This window comes from Plecotus auritus (assembly GCF_963455305.1).
Source record: "Plecotus auritus genome assembly, chromosome: 5".
Taxonomy (NCBI): Eukaryota; Metazoa; Chordata; class Mammalia; order Chiroptera; family Vespertilionidae; genus Plecotus; species Plecotus auritus.
Genome location: NC_137776.1, coordinates 3,170,348 through 3,193,984, shown reverse-complemented (window position 1 = coordinate 3,193,984; position 23,637 = coordinate 3,170,348). Strand labels below are relative to the sequence as shown.

Genomic DNA, 23,637 nt, shown 5'->3' with positions numbered 1-23,637 from the left:
CGTCCTCCGTGAACTACGGAGAGCAGCCCTGGCGGCTCCAGGGAAACGGAGCATGAGCCACACTACCTCCAGGCCCCTCCGAGGGAAGAGGGAGCTACGTTTTTAAGAAAGGGGTTGAAACTTTACATTTTCAGGTCTAACATTTTTTTTCTTATTTGGAGAAACATTCTTTGTATTGGGTCGATGGTGTCCAAGGTCCCCCAAACCAAACCCTGAAAGTGAAAGGCTTTCTCCGGGGAGTGGCTGTTTCCTGGAAAGCCTAATCAGGCGTCCTCAAACGACGGCCCGCGGGCCACATGCGGCCCGCCGAGGACATGGATCCGGCCCGCCGGGGGCCGCTGCCTGTCCTGCTTAGCAGCCGACGCGTCCCGGGCCCGCAGTGCGCACAGGAATTTGTTCATCGTTTTTTTTAAACTATAGTCCGGCCCTCCCACGGTCTGAGGGACAGTGACCTGGCCCCCTGTTTAAAAAGTTAGAGGACCCTTAGGGGTAAAGGTTGAAGGCGAGAAAGCTGTGTGTGCCCAGTCAATCTACCGCCTTCTGCTCCGGAAGCCGCCTGCTGGCTCGAAGGTAAACAAAGCACCTGAAGGAGGCCAGGGGCCGCGGTAATGACCTTCTGATTACATTCAGTTTCTCGTTAGTAATGTTAAAAGTCCGACTTCATTGAATTTGGGGGAGATGCACACCTGTGCCTTCTCCCCGGGGCGGGCGGCGGCGGCGTGTAGACCGGGGGTGAGCGAGGCCCTGCCAGACTGGAGAGCAGCGTCCAACATCAGGCCCCTGAGCCCGCCCCCAGCTCTCACTGCACGCACATTAGAACAAACAAAAACAAAACTTAAGTCCGGCGAAAAGGGCTGAATGAGTGAATCGCAGCCTTTTCCACGCATTAGCCACAGCCTTTGGCTGAAGGCCGTAAGTAGCTATGCTTCTTTGCTGTTGATAAAACAAACTTATTTGAGCCAGGTTCTGAAGCTCAGGTACTGTAAAGGTTTCTTTCAAAGGAAAACCGATTTTGTGAAAACTCCCATAAATCAAAGTCAACCCCCATCCCTTCAGGTGGCCCTGGAGGCCAACTCGATGAGAGTGAAGACCTCACCTGTGGACTCTGTTTGGAGACACGGCAAACGCAAAGACATGGAAGTAGCACTCCGATGTAGGGTGCTTATCTGGGTGATCCGGAATATGCATGAAGAACTACGTTTTGCCCGGCCGGTGTGGCTCAGGGGTTGAATGTCGACCTGTGAACCAGGAGGTCACGGTTCGATTCCCAGTCAGGGCACATGCCCGGGGTTGTGGGCTCCATCCCCAGTGTGGGGCCTGCAGGAGGCAGCTGATCCATGATTCTCTCTCATCACTGATGTTTCTCTCTCCCTCTCCCTTCCTCTGTGAAATCAATAAAAATACATTTTAAAAAAAGAACTAAACTTTATGAAATCCCTTACGGCACTCACTGATGTCCCTGAGAGGGTAAGGCACTGAGTTTGAGAGAGCATCCTGAAAACAGGCCGGGTGCTGGCCCCGCAGCTGGTGACTCACACAGCCATGCCTCCTGGGGTTCGACCGAGGCCCTTAACTCTACCACGGCTTCGGGGAGCTCCTTCCTGCTGGCGCAGGAGACCAGGGAGACAAGGCGCACGAGAAACAGTGCTTTACCACGAAGGATACGAAGGCGGGAGAGGACTGTGACACAGACAGGCAGGTCACGGTGCTCCCACTGTGTCAAGGCATATCGTCCCAGCTCAGCCTTGGTCACACACACACACACACACACACACACACACACACACCCACACCCACACACACCCACACACCCCCCACACACACCCCCCCACACACACACATACACACACACACACACACACACACACCCCACACCCCCCCACACACACCCCCCCCCACACACACACCCCCCCACACACACACACACATACACACACACACACACACACACACACACACACACACAGCTCTGGGTACCTCTGATGCTCCTGACACAAATGTGGCCTGTTGGGTAAGAGCTGTAGTCGTCTTAACCAGTGGTGCCCCAGCCAACAGGTCACTCTCTAGCCAGGGCCCTGGTCAGAGCCACGGTGTCTCTGGGGTCATAGGTCATTAAATACCGAAGTTCCACTGGATTGACCAGTGTGCCCCGCGCTGGGGCAGAGCACTACCAGAGCAGCAAGCACCACCCGAGTCCCCGGCCGGGCGGCGTACGAGGACCAACAGAAGTGCTGTGAACGTAGTCAGAGCAACCCCCCCCCCCCCAAGGGCCACTCAGGAAGCCCGTAGTGTGCCAACTAAATGCCTTGAAAACTCAGAAGGTTGGTGTTTCTTGTGTTTAAGGAGAAACTCACTCCCTGATTGGTTCCACTCCTCAGCAAACACCCTTTGCCAACCTGATGATGTGGCAGGTACTGGACCAAGAGCTGCGGAGACCAGAATGCACGAGTGATCCCCACCGTTAAAGGGCGCACGGCCTGTTTGCGGGATGAAGGACAGCAAGGGAACCAAGGCCGCCTTCGGGAGCTAATAGAGGGGCCACACCCTACACGACGGCAGCACCAAGTCTGGAGTCCAGGATCTTTCTTCAATGAACAACGAGGAAACGAAGCGATAACTTACTTTCACTCTCCGTGTTTCAAATGTATCATCTCTAAACCAGGTTCCCACTTCGAAAGGGAAGGAGGGGAGAAATAGAAGTTGGAAGTTTTGCTGAGTGAGTTCCAACTCTGACTTTATTACCTGGGACATTATAGCGAGGCGTTCTGATAATATGCATATAATCACCTCCAGACTGCCTTGAAGACCAGCTGCAGAAACTCCTCCTGCACAGGGCTCAACCTCTCCCCGGGCACGGACAGATGGACGGACGTCCGCTCCATAACCTACCGGTGGGTGGTTGGTGGTTATAATACAATCCTATCTAATAAAGAGGGAATATGTTAATTGATCTCACACCATTGCAGATGGCGGCGCCCACAGCCAATAAGGAGGGAATATGCTAATTGACTGCCCCACCCTCAAAGATGATGGTGCCCACGGCCACATGATGATGGCACCCAGTCCCCTCAGCCCCGCTGGTGCACCAGAGTCCCCCAGTCCCCTCAGCCCCCCAGCTGCCCAGGGCCAGCCCGAGGCGCAGGCAAGCCTCAGATGTTGGCTGCACAGGCAAGCCTTGGAGGGTGGCTGCCCAGCTGCCCAGGGCCGCCCGAGGCGCAGGTAACCAGGGCCGGCTGAGGCTTGCGCTGCTGGCAGTGGCAGCAGCAGCAGAGATGTGATGGGGCATTGTCTTCCCCTGATCACCGGGTGGCCTCCTGCCCCTGAGGGCTCCCAGACTGTGAGAGGGGGCAGGCCGGGCTGAGGGACCCCTCCCGTCTAGTGCATGAATTTTCATGCACCGGGCCTCTAGTAATGTTTATATTTCCTCTCGGGCGTAAATAAATATACAATGTTTCAAAATGATTATAGTTGCAGTTTCATTAAAAGCAAAGCTATAGGCCACAGGAGGGAACCCTGAGCTACAGGGACAAACTACTCAATTAAAGCAGTATAAGAAGTATTACTTTGGGGCATGGCTCTCAAAATACAGTCCGGGAAGCTGGAGAGAGGATCCTTTCAGGAAACCCGGGGAGCTCCATGATGCTAAGACTTCTGTGCTGTTCGGATTCTTCCCTACGTGTACGGGGGTTCCCGGAGGCTCCACAATATGTGACACCCTCACTCTGTCAGCAGGCAGAGTGTATGCTTGCATGTGCCTGCATCCTAACATTTCTCATTTTATTATTATTTTTTAAAATATATTTTTATTGATTTCAGAGGGGAAGGGAGAGGGAGAGATAGAAACATCAATGATGACAGAGACTCATGGGTCAGCTGCCTCCTGCATGTCCCCTACTGGGGATCGAGCCCGCAATCTGGCTATGTGCCCTTGACTGGAATCGAACCCAGGATCCTTCAGTCTGCAGGCCAATGATGCTCTAGCCACTGAGCCAAACCAGCTAGGGTGTAACGCTTCTCATTTTAAACTACATGTTAAATATTGATAGACATGGCCCACATAATCAAAGCTTTTGAGGATCCTAAAGAATTTTTAAGAGTACAAAGAAATCTTGAAACCAAAAAGTTTGAGAATTACTGTCTTAGGGCAGGGTTGGGGAGCCTTTCTCTGCCAAGGGCCATTTGAATATTTGTACTATCATTCTCAGGCCATACAAAATTATCCACTTAGAAATTGGCCTGCTCTCTTTGGTCAAACATTTAATGAACTTACCCCTGATGCCTTGGCAGGGCCAGATCAAAGGATTTTCAGGCCTTATATGGCCCGAGGGCCGGATGTTTCCCACCCCTGCCTTAGGGGATGAACCCCAACTGAAAGGCAGACCTCATCACACTCCCTCCCGTTTCACATGAAGAAACTGAACCAGGTGTTGTGAGGATAGTGACTGTGTCTGTCTGGCTCATTGTTCTCTCCTCAGAAGCTAGCACAGTGACAGGCACATGGGAGATATTAGAATCCTATATAACAAAAGCCTAATATGCTAAGTGTCTGGTCAACCGGTTGGCCGTTCAACCAATCAAAGCATAATATGCTAATGATATGCTAAGGCCTCTCAACCTCTTGCTATGACGTGCACTGACCACCAGGGGGCAGATGCTCCAACTGGTAGGTTAGCTTGCTGCTGGGGTCCGGCTGATCAGGACTGAGCTAGATGGGCCGGACATGCCCGGGAGCCCTCCCGTGGTCCCTCCCTGCTGGCCAACCTCCTGCATCCCTCCCTGGCCCTGATGGTGCACCCGTGGGGTCCCTCGGCCTGGCCTGCACCCTCTCGCAATTCGGGGCCCCTTGGGGGATGTCAGAGAGCCGGTTTCAGCCCGATCCCGCAGGCCAGGCCTGCGAATTCGTGCACTGGGCCTCTAGTATCTCATAAAGCAGCCCACAAGTTAGTACAGGCGCACACTCATAGGTGAGGTCTCTGCTGACTGCCTCATTCAGGGCCACTCAACTGTCAGCCGCAGAGTCCGGCAATCTCCAGGCCCCCGTCCTCTATGCTTGGACAGCTGCTCCCTAGCTCACGGACACTTCGGTCTTGGGTGACTTTCGTTCTACAATCTGTTGAGAGCAGGATGACCAGGTCTCGTCCGTGGGAGAGGGCCATTGAGTTGGGCCCTATGCAGCTGTTCCCAGCACAGAGTGATACCGACGAGCAGGCAGTGCGAGTGCTCAGCTAAGATAGAACTGTCTGGGTTTTCCCCACAACAGAGCTGAAATCAGGGTCCATTCTTATTCTAATTTCCAGGCTCGGCCCCCTCTCTTTGGCCACAGCATTGAACCAAGGAGCCTTTCCATGACTGCACCCAGGAGTCCCCAGACTGTAGAGAGGAAACCTTTTTGAGGGAATGTACTTTACTCTCTTTATAAAGTGTATACAACATGCTTTACAGCCCGCCCCTGGTGTTTGTAGCGAGGCGAGAGACATCTGCCTGGCCCCTGCTCAGAGTCACAGAAGGCGGAGGCCGCCCAGGACGAGGAGGGCCAGGCGTGGGAAGGCTGCCCGGGCCACTTGCACGCGAGCTCCTGTGAGACACGGCTTCCAGAGCCGGCCAGCCCGAGACCAGGCCACAGCCGGCCCCCGAGCTCTCCTGTCAGCGAGAGGAGCCCTCTGCCCCGGCCGCACCGGGACCTGCCGCCCTGCTGCCCCCGGAGCAGCCGAGAGGAGGCCCCACAGTCCTGACAGTTCCCACAGCTGGGGCCGCCTGCCTGGGGCCTGGGGCCATTGCGATCACTGCCACGGGCAAGAGAACGCGTGCTCTTCAGTCCTCCACACGCTCATCAAGACTGACCTTCCCCGGAGCCGCGAGATGTCGCTGACTCTCCTCGCTCACGGTGGTGCTCGGGGGCCCCCACGTCTGGGGCGGTGCATGGAGGTGAGGGTCCGCAGTCAGAGCTGGAGGGGGGCCCCCGAGTCCCCACGTCTGGGGCGGTGCATGGAGGTGAGGGTCCGCAGTCAGAGCTGGAGGGGGGTCCCCGAGTCCCCATGTCTGGGGCGGTGCATGGAGGTGAGGGTCCGCAGTCAGAGCTGGAGGGGGGACCCCGAGCCCCCACGTCTGGGGCGGTGCATGGAGGTGAGGGTCCGCAGTCAGAGCTGGAGGGGGGACCCCGAGCCCCCACGTCTGGGGCGGTGCATGGAGGTGAGGGTCCGCAGTCAGAGCTGGAGGGGGGACCCCGAGCCCCCACGTCTGGGGCGGTGCATGGAGGTGAGGGTCCGCAGTCAGAGCTGGAGGGGGGACCCCGAGCCCCCACGTCTGGGGCGGTGCATGGAGGTGAGGGTCCGCAGTCAGAGCTGGAGGGGGGACCCCGAGCCCCCACGTCTGGGGCGGTGCATGGAGGTGAGGGTCCGCAGTCAGAGCTGGAGGGGGGACCCCGAGCCCCCACGTCTGGGGCGGTGCATGGAGGTGAGGGTCCGCAGTCAGAGCTGGAGGGGGGACCCCGAGCCCCCACGTCTGGGGCGGTGCATGGAGGTGAGGGTCCGCAGTCAGGGCCGAGCTGGAGGGGGGACCCCGAGCCCCCACGTCTGGGGTGGTTCATGGAGGTGCTGGTCCGCAGTCAGGGCTGGAGGGGGGACCCCGAGCCCCCACGTCCGGGGCGGTGCAGGCAAAGCTCCTGTGCGCCCAGGCATTATGTTCTCACCCACAATCGGGGCGTAACCTAGCTTTACCGGAGTTTCTGTTGAAAGAGATCTTATTTAATAGGTATTACTGATTCACTAACATTGAACTCCAGGCCAAAAGCACTGAGACTCGGGTCTGAACAGAGCTTGTCTAACACACACTGCTCCACAAGGAATGTTTTTCCTGTCATATCACAACGTCTTTTTAAAAAATGTGGTAAAATGTACAGAACATAAATGTGGCCACTTCGCCGGGTTGCGCGTGCTGCTGAGGGGCACGGGGCGCAGTGACATGCTGGGCAGCCATCACCACCGCGCACGCCAGGGCTGTGACTTCCCATGGGAACTCGGCTATTGGGCAAGGGTCCCCGGCCCCACCGCGCCCCGCCCCCCGTCTCTGGCCATCCTCCTCCTCCCACCACCCCTTCCCTGTGGAGCACGCACTTCAGCAGGGTCTTGGGGCCACTGTGTGCAGCAGAATCACCCCCCTCTCCCCCAAAGGACACACCGATGTGAGAAGCTTGGCACTAAGTGGCTGCGGAGGGCACTGTGTTCAGCAGGGGAGCCGCGACCAGGCCTGGTGACCTCACCTGGGACCTGGGACCTCACCTGGCACCTGGGACCTCACCTGGGACCTGGGACCTCACCTGGGACCTCACCTGGGACCTGGGACCTCACCTGGGACCTGGGACCTCACCTGGGACCTGGGACCTGGGACCTCACCTGGGACCTGGGACCTGGGACCTGGGACCTGACCTGGGACCTCACCTGGGACCTCACCTGGGACCTGGGACCTGGGACCTGGGACCTGACCTGGGACCTGGGACCTCACCTGGGACCTGGGACCTGGGACCTGGGACCTCACCTGGGACCTGGGACCTCACCTGGGACCTGGGACCTGGGACCTGGGACCTCACCTGGGACCTGGGACCTGACCTGGCACCTGGCACCTGGGACCTGACCTGGGACCTGGGACCTGGGACCTCACCTGGCACCTGGGACCTCACCTGGGACCTGGGACCTGGGACCTCACCTGGGACCTGGGACCTCACCTGGGACCTGGGACCTCACCTGGGACATGCTGGCCATTCTGCCATGACCACAGAAGGCCATGAACAGCGATGTGGGGTTAAAAATAAATCTCAGCGAGCAGGCAGGCTGGCCAGGGTGGAATCCGTGAGTAGGTGCGTGCTGGCCGTCGGGGAGGTGGCGGCCTCTGCTCGTTTATTCTGAGAAGCAGGAGCGGGAGTGAGCACGCCTGCCATGGGCGCCGGCAGGGAACATCTTGTTTGCCCCGAGGCCCGCGAGGTGGCCGTGCGCGCAGGCCCTTGGCAGCTGCCCCTGCGGCGGTTCTGGTTCCCGCGGAGGATAAATTTACGCACAGCCCCAAACCCCTCTGCGTGAAACCAAAACCAAGCGCTGCGTCCCCGTTATCCATCACCTGCTATATGACAGGCGCTGTATTCAGCAATTTACATGCATCATTGAATTACACTCCCCCGACCCGCGGGGACACCACCCGGGGAGGCAGCTCGCGCACGCAGCCCATCCATTATCGCGTCGTTAGAAGTGGCAGGTGAGACTGGAACTCGGGTCGGTGTGCCTCAGAGCCCAACTCTGCAATTCTCATTTTTTTTTAAAAAAAGGGTTGACTTCTCGTGTTACATTGATGATACTATTGCAGAGATTTCTGCATTCAAAAATAAATGCACCAAACAAAGCCTTGTAAGCCTGGTCTAATACTGGCCAACAACCAAGGGTATCTGAAACCCTCTGGGCACCTGGTGTGTGTCTGGTTCGCCTTAATCTTTAATGATGGGCAGATCTAATGCATTATGTAAGGCCATTTTTTTCTCAAGGGATGTGGCTGCCTCTTAAGAATTGGATGAAAATGCATTAACTTTTCAGGCTACTGAGTTGCATGCTAGTGCACCGGGGCAGGACACTAGTGAACAATGGCCAAGGAGGTAGTGACCTAAAGTTAATAAATATTTGATAGGAACCACGGTGCTCTCTCGGGGGAAGAAAGTCCCGGATTAGCTCTCTTAGGAGCCCTCAGCTTCCCCAAAGGCGCGGGAGGCAGCTTCTTGCTGGCGGGGCTGCGGGGCTCCCGGCTCCCGAAGCTCAGAGGGAGAGCGTGACCCCTCAGCGGCCGCTCAGGTGTCGCGCACAGGGCCCTGTCTCTGCTCCCCGACCTCCCCCCGCAAGCCCGCCAGGTGTGTGCCCTCTGGTCAAAATGAGAGATGGCAAAGGGGTGCAGCCCCATCACAGTACTGGGGGGAACGGGCGCCCTTGGATGGTGGGGCCTTCCCTTGTGCGCTCACAATATCCTGACATAATTTCTGGGGCACAGAGACCACATGTCTTGCTTTTACCACCGGCATCTGAGGCGGATGTAGTAGGTGCTACACTGCTGGTCGGAAAGTCCAACCCTTTTCTTATTCTGAGTTCAGGAGTTTCCGACTGGCTCACCATATGCTCTTGGTAATAAACTATGAAGCAGTACATCTCCTGAGAGTTATTCGCCTGCAATTTTAGAATAGGAAATAAAAATAGTAAATAATAAAAAGAGCACAATTTTTATATGAGTAAAAGATACTAAATTATGTAAAAACAATTCCATGTGCACTGTGACATTATGGGAAGTATGATTTTCAACGTGTGCTAAAAATGTAGTCAGGAAGAAAAGTTTCTCAAATTAGAGCTGAAAACCTTTTACTAGTATGACAACCCTGACTTCATTCAGGTCTTCCTAATTTAAATGTACATTTTCCTAATTTCACAGGACTAAAAATAATGTAATACAACCAATAATTTTTTTTTTTACTTCAAATGCTTGCTGAAACAGCATAAAATAATTTTTAATTCTTGAGGCAGTAACATTTCCACTTGTAAAATAGGAAGTGTAAACTTAGACTCACTTGTTTCAATGAAAACTTCCGAGTCCCACAGGTAAAGCTCAGTGAGACTGAAGTGCGGTTCATGTTTTGTTTACATACTTCCATTTCTCCACTGTCACCTCTCTCCCTCCCGATTCGTAGATTTATTTCTTTTCTGCAGCACTCAGAGGCATCAGCTCGCCCTCGCCTGTAACAGAACACTGCCTGGTGACTTGTGACAGACAGGGTTTAACCTCTGACAGCGAGATTCATTGTGGAGCAGGAGCCAATCACAGGCCCTGACGACACTGGTCTCATCCAAGTCGGAATATAAAAAGCCACTTGGAAGACAGCGTGTAAGATTCCCTGGTGTGGCCACCGGTGTCTCCGACGGTCCAGGCATTCCGCTTCGCTTGGCATTACTCAAAAGCACAGGAGGGGACAGGAGCGAGGAAAAGAGCGCACAGATTTCTCCATCATGCAAAAACTGCAAATCTACGTGTCCATTTCCCTGTTCGTGCTGATCGTGGCCGGCCCCGTGGACCTGAACGAGGACGGCGAGCCGAAAGGCGATGCGGAGAAAGAGGGCCCGTGCAACGCGTGCACCTGGAGGCAGAACACCAAGTCGTCCAGGATAGAAGCCATAAAGATCCAGATCCTCAGCAAACTCCGCCTGGAGATGGCTCCCAACATCAGCAAGGAAGCCATCCGGCAGCTCCTGCCTCGGGCCCCGCCGCTGCGGGAGCTGATCGACCAGGACGACGTGCAGCGGGACGGCGGCAGCGAGGGCTCCCTGGAGGAGGACGACTACCACGCCACCACGGAGATAGTCATCGCCATGCCCACGGCGCGTGAGTAGCCGCCCGGCACCGGCCCTGCCGGCTGTCCTCCCGGGGGGTGTGGGAAACGGGTCTGTGCTCAGGCTCCTTAACGAGCGGGGTTTATGGAAGTAGGAGGGACCGCGGCTTTGCTTTGTTTCCGGGATTTCAGGAGAGCGACCCTAAGCAGACTCGTGTCTGAGCGTGCTCGCCAAGCGCGCTCCGTGTGCAGTGTGATGTGGCAGCGGCAATGCGTCCAGGCTGTCACAGTCACCGGCACCGGGCAGCTGGGAGAGGTGCTACAGGCCATGTTACAACCCACGTGAAATCCACGATTGCCTTTGGTTGCTTGAAACATGCCTGTCTAGGGATGAGGTTTTTTACCGAGAACAGGGACCGGGGGAAGTCTGTGAGTCAGCCCAGCTGAGCCTTTGCCGGCCACCTGGAATGACTCCTGGAATTCAAAACCATTCCTCTCAGGGTGTCTGTGTTCTTGGCAAATTAAACTATTTCATGTCAAAAGCGATCACGCTGGAGCGTGTGAGGGAGTATTTTTTAAACGCACTGTATTAAAAAGCGCAGTGACAAAGCGCACAGCATAATGATTATCCTGAGCTAATGATCGGGGGATGCCTGAGAAATAAACTCTCCAGCCGAGTAGGTTATAGCTCGCAAAGCCCCACGTAAACCTGGACCACAGTGCTCGGCTGCAGGACCCGGCCTGCGTATTCCCAGGCGGGCCCGCTGCCCAAGAACTTCTAGAATATTACCCAGTTCTCCAGGGAGGGCGGACGGCTACCGGCAGAGAATGCATTTCGTACAACTCCTTCTGCCGTCAGTTCCAAACCACATCCTAGGAAGGGAGCCAGACACCTCAACGGGGAGGCACGACCAGAAAGGCCGGTGCCGTGGGTCTGCGGGCTTGCCTTACGCAGCGCTTTCTGCCCTTGAAGCTGGGCTCAGCACAGCTCCAGAACACTGTTCTCCCGGCCCGGTCACCGGGCGAAACTGCAACCGAGGCCTCTCCTTGGAGGCTCGGTCTCAGCGGGTCCCGGAGCAGCTCGGCCTCCTGTATAAACCGTCTCGGGGACACCAGGGGGAGAGGCATTTCTAAGGGCTTCTGCCTGCACCGGCAGCCTGGCACCAGGGACGTGCTTTCTAGCTTTGGAAATGGCCCCGAGTTAGCCCTTAGCTGTTGGTGCTCATCGCCTGCCTGGTCCCGATCCTTTCAAACGCGGTTCCAGAGCCCAAACGCGGCAGAGGCACTGTATTTCTGCTCACTCCCAGCTCGGCTGTGGCTGTGTCTGTCCCCAGGTAATTGAGGCCGGGGGGAGGGCTCCTTCGCCAGACTGACTGGTACAGCTGCTCAGGAAGTGTAACTGCTCAGATTCCCAAAGAATTCTAAGTGGATGTTCCCCCACGCTATCTCTTGTTCTCTCGAATCATCATCATTTTAAAATCGCGTCCGCGGCTCGTTCCTTCCCAGGGTTTCCCCGCGTCCACAGTTCTCTGGAAAGGGAGCAGATCCCTCATAAACAGCTGAAAAAACATCTAAAAAATTCTGAAGAACTAGAGTCCTTCTTTTCTTGGATATTTTTCTGAGTTATGAATGAAATTCTCCAGTTTTTCATCTTAAAAGACTAAATATACATTCATGAATCCAATAGGGAAAAAAAAATACTCACCAGTTAATATGAAAGGTTTTGGTCATTTTTTTTTTATGAGAAGTAATTTCAGTAACTCTTTTCTGATTCATGTTTTAGCCGACCTTCTGACGCAGGTGGAAGGAAAACCCAAATGCTGCTTCTTTAAGTTCAGCTCTAAGATACAGTTCAATAAAGTGGTGAAGGCCCAGCTGTGGATCTATCTGAGACCCGTCCAGGCGCCCACGACGGTGTTTGTGCAGATCCTGAGACTCGTCAAGCCCATGAAAGACGGGACGAGGTACACGGGAATCCGATCCCTGAAACTCGACATGAGCCCGGGCGCTGGCATTTGGCAGAGCATCGATGTGAAGACAGTGTTGCAAAACTGGCTCAAACAGCCCGAATCCAACTTGGGCATTGAAATCAAAGCTTTGGATGAGAATGGTCGTGACCTTGCTGTGACCTTCCCCGGACCCGGAGAGGATGGGCTGGTAAGTGATGATGGAAAGCAGCGTCCTCACAGCCCCGTGAGGTTTTCATCGGAATGGGAACAAGTCAGAGTGAAGGAGAGCCACCGACTCCTATGCTCACAAGCCAAACACGGGTATCTTAGCCCTGTACCCAATAAAAGTGGGTATCTGGTTTCACACCCTCTGAAACACCCTCCTGATACTTTTACTTTGCATCAGGATTTTTAAAAAAGGTATTCCACAGTCCTTAGCTTCTTAGGTAGTTCTTTTGAATTGGGCTTGGATATGTTCTACATGATTATATGAATACAAGCATGAAATCTTCATAGTGGATTTGAGTACCTATCCAAGAAATTTAAACTCCCTCTCCCCCTGCCCCAGAGTGCAATGTGTTGAATTTTTTTGCCTTAATAAAGCATAAAAAAGAAGCTTTGTAAGTTATAATTAAAATAAAATGCTTTTATTTATAGCCATGAACTAAGTACAATATGTTTAGTCTTATACACTATATTAAAGGTCCCTCATAAGTATGTTTGCTATTTTGTAGGCTGTTGGAGCAAATGTATATGTAGATTACTTTGTGACTCATGCTAATAAAATTCAGTGCTCAGGCTAGTTACCCTGAGCTGCCTAGGTTATTTCTGAGCTGCCTTACCATTCAATAGTAAATATTCAAGAGTTTACTTAGGCCAAAACCGGTTTGGCTCAGTGGATAGAGCGTCGGCCTGCGGACTGAGAGGTCCCGGGTTCGATTCCGGTCAAGGGCACGTGACTTGGTTGCGGGCACATCCCCAGTAGGGACTGTGCAGGAGGCAGCTGATGGATGTTTCTCTCTCATCGATGTTTCTGACTCTCTATCCCTCTTCCTTCCTCTCTGTAAAATATCAATAAAATATATTTAAAAAAAAAAAAGAGTTTACTTAGGGTATGCCAACTAATTTCCTATCAGGCCAAGCAGATGACGATGCCCTATATATTATAAAAATTAATAAAACAAGTTTAAAACCTAGTGTAAATTTAGAACTACTCACTTTTCTGTTTACTTATGCTTGTGTTTACAAAAACAGATTAATGTGACCATATTTTCATTTCCATCTATTGATATCATTTACAACAAAAGATTATACTTGCAAGCAATAAATGTTGCTTTTTTTAGTTTTCTTACTAAGTGGTATTAAGTCAGCTCTACTTTAATGAAAACATATTCTTAAAGAAATGATACAGTTTTCCAAATGACCTATTTTTCTTTAAATATGCTACATAAAATGTTATTGACTCTCCAAATGATGTTACTGTTTTTATAACCTTAAATAACAATGGCTGGTAGGTCTCTTTTGATTTTGGTGTAGGATAAGAACCATTATTCATTATTTGAGAAAGTGTTCTTTTTATAAGTAGCATTTTAATGATCAGAGTTGGTGATGTGATAGATTTTCGTTATTATTAAACAGGTGGTTAACATGACATATTCCTTAGAGTTTTTCATGTAGAAAGAAAAAGTCTCAAATGCATGAAAAGATGGGTGCAGGGGAAGGGTTAGATTAGAAAATGATGGTTTAAATATCTGATTAGAAACATCTTTCAGTGAAAGAATAAAGGAAACATTATTGGACCTTTTTCTGCATCTGTCACTCTTCTCTTAGAGTTTCTCTGTCCAGCCCACTAATACCACCTCCTTCACCCCTCCCTTCCCTTTCCCATTACAGTCCCCACAGTGCTGGGGGGTGCCTACTTGATTCTGCTTCCATACCCACGTTTCCGCGAGTGGGAATGGCTGAGTGAGCCTACCTCCCCAAGAGTCCACCGACAGAGCCCACATATTTGATCAATAAGAGAGACGAGAGGGAGTGATCTAACCTCTTCCCTCTCCCCGCTCTCCTTTCTTCTCATAAACAGTCTATACATATTTCCAGAGCATCCTCTAAATGCGCAGGGAAATCTGTATTGCTGTTGTATAAGGGAAGAATCAATCCTAGTGTAAATTACAATTCCCTAGTCCTGTGCCTTTTAAAAACAAACGTGTGTAAGCAGAAGGATTAGTTTCTCTTCAGTAACGACTTCTCGAGACAGGCCAGTGTTCCAGGACCTATGGGTGGTACTGACTGCTCTTTCCTTTTTACCCAGAACCCCTTTCTGGAAGTCAAGGTAACAGACACGCCCAAAAGATCCAGAAGAGACTTTGGCCTCGACTGTGACGAGCACTCCACGGAGTCGCGCTGCTGCCGTTACCCTCTGACTGTGGATTTCGAGGCGTTCGGATGGGACTGGATTATTGCCCCCAAAAGATATAAGGCCAATTATTGCTCTGGAGAGTGTGAATTTGTATTTCTACAAAAATACCCTCATACTCACCTTGTACACCAAGCAAACCCCAGGGGCTCCGCAGGCCCCTGCTGTACTCCCGCCAAGATGTCTCCCATTAATATGCTGTATTTTAACGGCAAAGAACAAATAATATACGGGAAAATTCCGGCCATGGTCGTAGATCGCTGTGGGTGCTCATGAAACTGCTATTTGGTTCGCGACTTTCTAGAACGTGGAAGGCCTTCCCCTCAGCAATTGTGACCTGTGAATGTGTGCCCGGGCTCTCAGCCTACAGACAGCATGTACCGTCACATCAGCACACACAACAGGACGCGAACTAACAGCGAGAATATATGCAGTGATTGGCATTTAACCATCTAAATAAATCACACACCAGAAAGCTCCCTGATTCCCAGAGTTTTGAACTAGGAGGTCAAATCACACTTAGATTCACACACACAGCATGTCACAGTAGGCAGCCGCGGGCAAAAGGAGTGCCGTCAGTTCATTCTCTAGAGTTGCATTTAGTGTCTGCACAAACCCTGCAGGTGGTATTGGTGAAACGCAGCGCTGTTACGTCCTATCGTTTGAGCCATCCGTACACACTTGAACTTACACTGTCTGATAGAATACTTGGTGAGATGAAATGCCACAAAAATAGGGATGGGACACAATATGCAAGCTCCCATTCCTGTATTCATTGGTTCAGTACATGACAATCCACGCCAATGGTGCTAACACAATAGACGGAACGGCCGATGCCATCAGGTTATCAGGTAAAAACATTCAGCAAGGTGAAGAGTTATTCCTTCCTTCAGGCATACTTTCCTAGACCTCCACATGGGAACGCATTTCCTTTAGGACAAGAAGAGCCGTTTTTGTAGTATACTTGGAGAAACGGATTTATCTTAAAAGGTAGCCCAAAAGTATTCATTTCTATCAAAATTTCCAAATTACAAAAATTTAAAAATTACAGCCTGCCTTTGCAACACTGCAGTTTTTATGATAAAGTAATAAAAATGACAGATTCTATCAATATTGTATAAAAGACTTTGAAACAGCTGCATTTATATAATGTGTATACAATATTTTTTTTTGTAAATAAGTGAGTCCTTTTTTATTTACTTTGGTATATTTTTACAGTAGGGACATTTCAAATTAAGTATGAAGGCACAAAGACATGTCTCATCTGACAGAGAAGCAACTGCCTATACTTCAGAGAAATTAGCAAATAAAATAGTGGTCTTAAAACTCCATACGCTAATGGTTAGATGGTTATATTACAATCATTTTCTATTTTTTTACATTATAAACATTCACTTATGGATTGATGATGGCTGTATACTGTGAATGTGAAATTTCCATGGTTTACTGTCATTGTACTCAAATCTCAACGTTCCATTATTTTAATACTTATAAATATTACTAAGCACACCAAAATGACTTCATCCTATCATCTGAAATACAGAGTAATAAGCTGATGATCTTAACAAGAACTGTTAATTTTATTTTATAATTCAACAATGAATATATTTCTGCATATATTTACTTCTGTTTTGTAAATTAGCATTTTGTTAATCAAATTCATCGTACTTATGATGAAGTGAAATTATTTCTTACCTGCAATGTGTAGAAACAATATACATTATATTAAAGTGTTTTCACCTTTTCTGGAAGACACAACAGTTTCACGTTATGCAGATTAATTCTAGGTTTCCGGTTTTCACTTTATTATCACCGTCAGGTGGCTCGGCACCAAGTCTGCTGTGGGGCGTTCAGGCCTCCCCGCTGGTGCTCAGGAGCGACACTGCTGCCCATTCGGTCCCGGTCCAGCTGCTTGACACATGAACATAAGGGCTCGCTCTGTCGGTTTCCTTCCTCTTTATCGTGACCTGAAAACTATTTATATGTTTTCATAGGTTCCCCTTCCAAGCGATGGCAGCTGGCAGCGCCGCGGTCCTAGGGTTACAGTCCTGCCGCGGCCACGGGACACGGCGGCGGCCTCGCTTCCTCGCACTCGGTGACACCGGCACATTCCTCGGGGCCGTGTGGGCACCAGTTCCCAAGGGGACTGACAAACAGCGACAGAGTGCCTGGACACCCCGAGGGCAGCCGTGCGCCTCGTCTCTCCGACCCACCTCCCTTCTCCACCGTCCGCCGTTTAGTGACGTGGCTGTAAAGCAGTCACAGGTGACTAACATGCCATCTAGTGTCATGGATCCTAAACGCTAATCTGTCATTCCCATGAATGTAGCTTTTAAGCACCAGTGATGTCACAGCCAGGGCTGCTCCTTCTGCTGATGCGAACACTGACGTGTGTCACACCGGGGAGGCTGGCGCAGAGGGGGCTGCCCCTGTGGGGGGGAGGCCACTTGCAGGTGCACCCCCTGGGACCTACCTCTTCCAGGACCCGAGTATTCCTGACCCACAAGTCGAGGTCCTAGGCCAGCCGTGGGCAAACTACGGCCCGCGGGCTGGATCCATGAATGGACCCCAGAGCCCTAACCGGTTTGGCTCAGTGGATAGAGCGTCGGCCTGCGGACTGAAGGGTCCCAGGTTCTATTCCGGTCAAGGGCATGGACCTTGGTTGCGGGCACATCCCCAGTAGGAGGTGTGCAGGAGGCAGCTGATCGATGTTTCTCTCCCATCGATGTTTCTAACTCTCTATCCTTCTCCCTTCCTCTCTGTAAAAAATCAATAAAATATATTAAAAAAAAAATGAATGGACCGCAGGCTGGAGTACAAGTAGCGGGAGACCTTGGCCTCTGTGGCGGGCCGCGTGAGGAAGGAGCACCCTCTGTTTCCTGGCAGCCACGCCCCAATCGCTAGAGCCACCTTTACCTGGGCCAGGGTCCCATCACCGCTGTCCCCGTGCTGGCCCTCTCCGGAAGCTGACGGGACCGTGGGAGGAGGCGACGGGACTCTCTGTGACGGGCCTGTGCACTGCTGTTTGCGGGGTCCCAGGAAGGCCAGGGCTTCTGCCTGGCTGTCCGCGGCACGGCATTTGCATGCCAGCACCCGGAGGACACACACGTGCACACCGTCATTCTAACCCCTGAGATTTTGAGAAGACGTCATGTAAAGCTCAATGCACCGTATCAGGTTTAATAGTCTGAATTTTGGGGTAATACTTCCCACAAACTTACATGAGTTAAAAATAATAAAGATAAAGAAAAAACCTTTCCAAACTCTCTAGTTCTTTTTGTATTCAGGTTGGTTTTTGCAGTTCTGTATAGAACTTTATTTCATTAAAATAAAGAAGGCAATAATTTGACTTTGGCAGTAACTAAATTAAAACGCACTTAAAACTCCCCCCTCCTAAAAATCCAGTTTATTTAACTTTAAGCCGTGACTCACAGACATTAGAATGTCAATGACCCTTTTGAAACCTGTTGAAGACTAGAAACACTCTCACCAGAAAAAATAAAACACAAATTTGGACATAATATCAGGGAATTTAGGTCCTTCCTACAGCTCATTCATCGAACCTAGTTTATAAACCCTTAGGAGGGATACTGAATTTTCCTTCTTAAGATAAAAATTATTGTTTATGAACTAATAAAGTGTATTTGTAAAGATGTGCTTTCTAATTAATTAGTTTTGTCACTAAACAATGTGAGTGTTGGAAAAGGAAAAGGAGTATCAAATCACTGGATGTCTTTTTTTATAATATACTAGAGGACCGGTTCGCGGATTCATGCACTGGTGGGGTCCCTCGGCCTGGCCTGTGGGGATCGGGCTGAAACCAGCTCTCCGACATCCCCCGAGGGGTCCTGGATTGCAGGAGGGCGGTTCTCAGGTGACGCACCCTGGAATCAGGCTCTCTCCTCTCTGGTTCCAGGTGTGTCACCTGAGAACCACAGCTGCCAAGTCACCACAGCTTGGGAGTTCCGGCATTGAGCATCTGCCCCCTGGTGGTCAGTGCGCGTCATAGCTACTGGATGGTCGGCTGGTCAGCTGGTCGGCCGGTCGCTTAGGCTTTTATATATATATTTTTTTGTTGATTTCAGAGAGGAAGGGAGAGATAGAAATAACAATGATCAGAGAGAATCACTGATCGGCTGCCTCCTGCATGCTCCCCACTGGGGATCGAGCCCACAACCAGGGCATGTGCCCTGACCTGGAATCAAACCGTGATCTCCTGGTTCATAGGTCGATGCTCAACCACTGAGCCACGCCAGCCAGGAAAGTCACTGGATGTCTTAACTTATTTTCTAAGATATTCTATGTTTCTTAAGGATCATGTAATCACCAACTGGCAACTTTGTGATAGATTAAACTGGACAAATGAGTTCAAATTATAAACCCTTTTTATGTGTCAAAAACAGAATCAAGAAACAATCCAGGTTTCTGATGTCTGGGTGTCAGAATCAGTAGGGTGTGAAATGGTAACATTTATTCAGTACCAGATTTGTGCCAGGAACTTTTCTAACATGCTCAGTGTGAGATACATTATTGTCCCCAACTTACAGACGAGAACTCGGAGGAATCGAGACCATAGGAGGTATGTCAGTGGCAGGGCCTGGATTTGAACTAAGAGCAATAGTGATTCATTGTGCTGGTTGCAACAGCTCTTCACCAAGCCCTAAGAGAAGAGTAAAATCTGCTTTTTCAGGTCTGTATGTTGTGAGAGAGCCTCATGTGGATTCAGCACCGGTTTGTGCAAAAGGTGGTGTGGCTGCATTTTAGTGAAGGAGGAAGAGTTGGTATGAATGAGAAGATGGATAAAGAGCAAGTGATTAGCGTAGCAGATATATACATACACAGGCACGGAAATGAGCTGGTGTCGGATGTGAGAGCTGGAAGGCCTAGAGTCATCTAATTCACATGTGACAGGACGGGAGCCTAGAGGGGACTGTCCAGGAGCAGGCCGCGATTGGCTCAGGACTGTCCAGGAGCAGGCCGCGATTGGCTCAGGACTGTCCAGGAGCAGGCCGCGATTGGCTCAGGACTGTCCAGGAGCAGGCCGCGATTGGCTCAGGACTGTCCAGGAGCAGGCCGCGATTGGCTCAGGACTGTCCAGGAGCAGGCCGCGATTGGCTCAGGACTGTCCAGGAGCAGGCCGCGATTGGCTCAGGACTGTCCAGGAGCAGGCCGCGATTGGCTCAGGACTGTCCAGGAGCAGGCCGCGATTGGCTCAGGACTGTCCAGGAGCAGGCCGCGATTGGCTCAGGACTGTCCAGGAGCAGGCCGCGATTGGCTCAGGACTGTCCAGGAGCAGGCCGCGATTGGCTCAGGACTGTCCAGGAGCAGGCCGCGATTGGCTCAGGACTGTCCAGGAGCAGGCCGCGATTGGCTCAGGACTGTCCAGGAGCAGGCCGTGATTGGCTCAGGACTGTCCAGGAGCAGGCCGCGATTGGCTCAGGACGGTCCAGGAGCAGGCCGTGATTGGTTCAGGAAACAAGACGCTGGAGCAGAAGGGATGCCGGGTCTGCACGTAGGGAACGAGCCCAAAGGCAAAGGGCAGAGGAGCTAAAACCAAAGCGCTCTGAGCCGTGAACTATGAGCTGGGGAGAGGCGATGCTGGACACTAAGTCATTGCCCACAGGAGTATAATAACTTACCTCTGTCCACACAAATCTCCTAGCAGCCTGCGCCTCTTTCTGGACAAACGGACTCTAGAGGGAAATCTACGCGAGTGTGTGATCGGCTTCATTGGGAAGAGGGATAAAAATTGAAATAATAATTAAATAGTTTTCAAAGCGCTTTCACATTACTGATGTATTTCACCTCTACAATGCTGAAAGTTAAGTATTATTACTATAGCCATGCATACAGGAATTGAGGCTAAAAGAAATTTTAATCTAGTTGCCCAAGGGAACATAGCATCGAATATCTGTATATTAACTATACAAGAAATAGAAATCTATCAATTATACTCCAATTAAAAAATAGACATATAAATCAGTGTTACACTTGTTTGATCATTCACTCCAACAGTACTTATTAAAAATGTAGCGTGATTTTTAAAAATCCATTAAAAATAACAAATAACTTAAAAAGATAAAACCAATACTACCCCGAAATATAATTAATAAATTAAAACATACTACAATGTGCCATGAAGTCATGACTCGCCTGGCATGTGACATGTGGTGTTGGAATTTCATTTCCATGGCCATTCAGTCCCAGCTCACACTGCAAAACACATCAAACATCACTAACTGTGGTCATCCTGAGTAAGACGCCAAGCCGTGCAGAACGGCGCTAAATTTAGTTCATTCACGCCGGGTGGGATTTTGCAGAGGAAGTCTTTGGAAAGTGAACGCATTTTCAGTAGATAGCATGTACTACATGTCCTAGCAAGACGATCTTTGTTGCCATTTAAAACGCAAGATAGAGGGAATATTTACATGTACTTTGACATATCAGACACTCAATGAATATCATATCCTGTCAAAAGCTCAGGAGGCCCAAGAACGTGAGATTTTACACACGAGGCTGCTCATTTGATCTGACAGACATACATGTCTGGGTAATAGCAGCGGGCATCTCTCTAAAAATCCATTTTAAAGGTTGAGTATTTCACTTCAGCTGGGGGTTAACGTTATGCAAATTGTTCCTGACATAGAAGTACATACTCTGGTAATGAAACAGACATGTGACCTCAGTGTTAGTTTATTCCAGTGTTGGATTCCTGCAAGGCAGAAAAAAATGTCGTAGTACACTGCTATTATTCCTGCTCCATAATAAAGGTGATGTTTTTATTAAATACACACATATATTGACTTTCTTTATAAACTGACTTCCATAAAATTCTTTTACTTTAGAATTAGCTTACAGAGATCTACAACATATTCTCTGATTCAGATCCCAAGGAAATCTATTGGAAAGTCCTCCTGAGAGGGGCCGACAGCGAAATTTGATTCCATTAAATCTGAAAGGTTCCTTTAACCCCAAATGCAGAAGTATTAACCTGCTAATTTACCTCTCTGCTTTTCTAACCACTCAGCTCATTCTACTGGGAAAACGGTTTCTCTGTGAGGCTTTGGTTCTCTTTCCCTGGTGTCTCATGACGGGCACCATTCAGAACAAAATGTGATTATGCGGTTTTGGCCATGGCTCCCCCGCAAGGCTTTCCCACATCCGCTCCCACGGACACGAGCTCCGACTGGGAAGCCAAGCACCTCCTGGCTCTCTTCCCATAGACCTCAGAGCTCTGGCATGAGCCCCCAACCAGGCAACAACGCAACCTGTCAGTGCAGGCGCACTTGCCCCCCTCACGACATCGGATCCTTGTGAGGCTGGGAGGGGATTCTGAAAGTGAGAATCGAGCATAACTGTGGGATCCCTTAACACGACCCACGTGGTTCAGGGCCCACTCAGGGTCTGGTTTCTGGAGGAGGCCGCACACTAAAATGAAGAGAGAGACTAGAAAAGAGTTAATTTGGGAAAATGGGGGGCCAGGCGGGAGCCAACCTCTAGTGGGTAGACTACCGCTAGGCTCTGGCCTTGCTATCCCTTTTATTGAGGCTATGGGATACACCCATTACCCTTAAGCAGCTTTGGGAAACACCCATAGCCCTTAAGCAGGTAATAAGCGGATTATCGTATCAGTAAGGATTTACATGATTACAAGATGGGGAAGTTGCCTCAGTTACCGTCGTCTCAATTAGATAGGGAGTGGTTGGCTCTGACCTTTCAGAGCTTCAAGGTGGACCAGCCTCTTTCTATGAGTGAGACAATGATTGGTTTCCGGCACATAACACACCAATTCGCTGAGCGCACTGGGCTGAGTGTGGGAGAGCACCCAGGTCGCTGAATGGAAACCATCGGGCGGCCACCGAGGCGGCGGCGTGGCCTCCAGCTCCAAGAATGCCTTCCTGAAAAGCTGCTCCTTCTCAGAGACCCGGACACGTGACAGGTGCGCCATGCCTGCGTGGAGGGTCTGCAGGAGCCCAGGGCCCTGGAGCGCCACACCAGCCAGGTGCCAGCACAGAAGTCACAGCGGGAAGGAGCAGAGGAGGTGGCCCTTCCACTTGCAGATACACCTGCAGCCAGTTCAACGGCCCCAAGGCCTAGACCAGGACCTGTGGCTTACAGTGAACTTGGGATCCTCAGAGCTGGGATCAGACAGACGTTAAGAGCGTTGCTGGTCCCCATCTCTCCCAGGGCAGGATCCATCCCTGTGACCAAAACAAGCTGCACAGGTGGGGTCTCCTGGGAGAAACAGCGCCCAGGAGCGCTCCTTTGCTGACGGAGGTGAGCAGACTGTGAGCAGTGAGCCCACCTTGCCCGGCCAGGTGTTTGACCGATTCCTGGTTCTGGCCACAGAGAGCAGGGCCAATTCAGGGCAGGGTCTGTGCCAGAGGCTGGGATATGATTGCGTATTTGCTGAGACAACGTACACTGTAGGGATCCAATATCTCTGTTGATCAGGTATATTATTACCTGATAGTGTGTTGGGCCCTTGCATATCCTATTCAGTTTGGCAAGGAATAAACCACCCATAGGATCTTGGACAAGAAGCATAAGCATTTACTTATAAGAAACACACGTTATATAGATACTAGAGGTCCGGTGCATGAAATTTGTACACAGTAGGGTCCCTAGGCCTGGCTGGCGATCAGGGCCGATCGAGGCCTTCCGGCTGCTGGCCAGGGCCTCCCTTCATTCCCCGGGTGGTCAGCGCACATCATAGCACGTGATCGAACTCCTGGTCTCCCGGTCGAACTCCCGAGGGGACACTTTGCATATTAGCCTTTTTTATATATAGACTATAGGCCTGGTGAACAAACTTTGAACACTGGGGGGGGGGGCATTCCTTAGCCTGGCGTGCGCCCTCTTGCAGTCCAGGACCCCTTGCTCCTTACTGCCCGCCTGCTCGCTGCTCCTTACCCCTCAGCTTGCTG

At 51.0% G+C, this 23,637-nt stretch overlaps 1 protein-coding gene across 1 annotated transcript; it reads left to right on the top strand.

The window, feature by feature from the left end:
• Positions 1-9,911: 9,911 nt before the first annotated feature.
• On the top strand, positions 9,912-16,464 carry MSTN (myostatin). Its single transcript, XM_080669400.1, has 3 exons — positions 9,912-10,398; positions 12,129-12,502; positions 14,606-16,464. The coding sequence occupies exons 1-3, from the start codon at positions 10,026-10,028 to the stop codon at positions 14,984-14,986; spliced, it is 1,128 nt and encodes a 375-aa protein (XP_080525526.1). The 5' UTR covers positions 9,912-10,025; the 3' UTR covers positions 14,987-16,464.
• Positions 16,465-23,637: the final 7,173 nt, after the last annotated feature.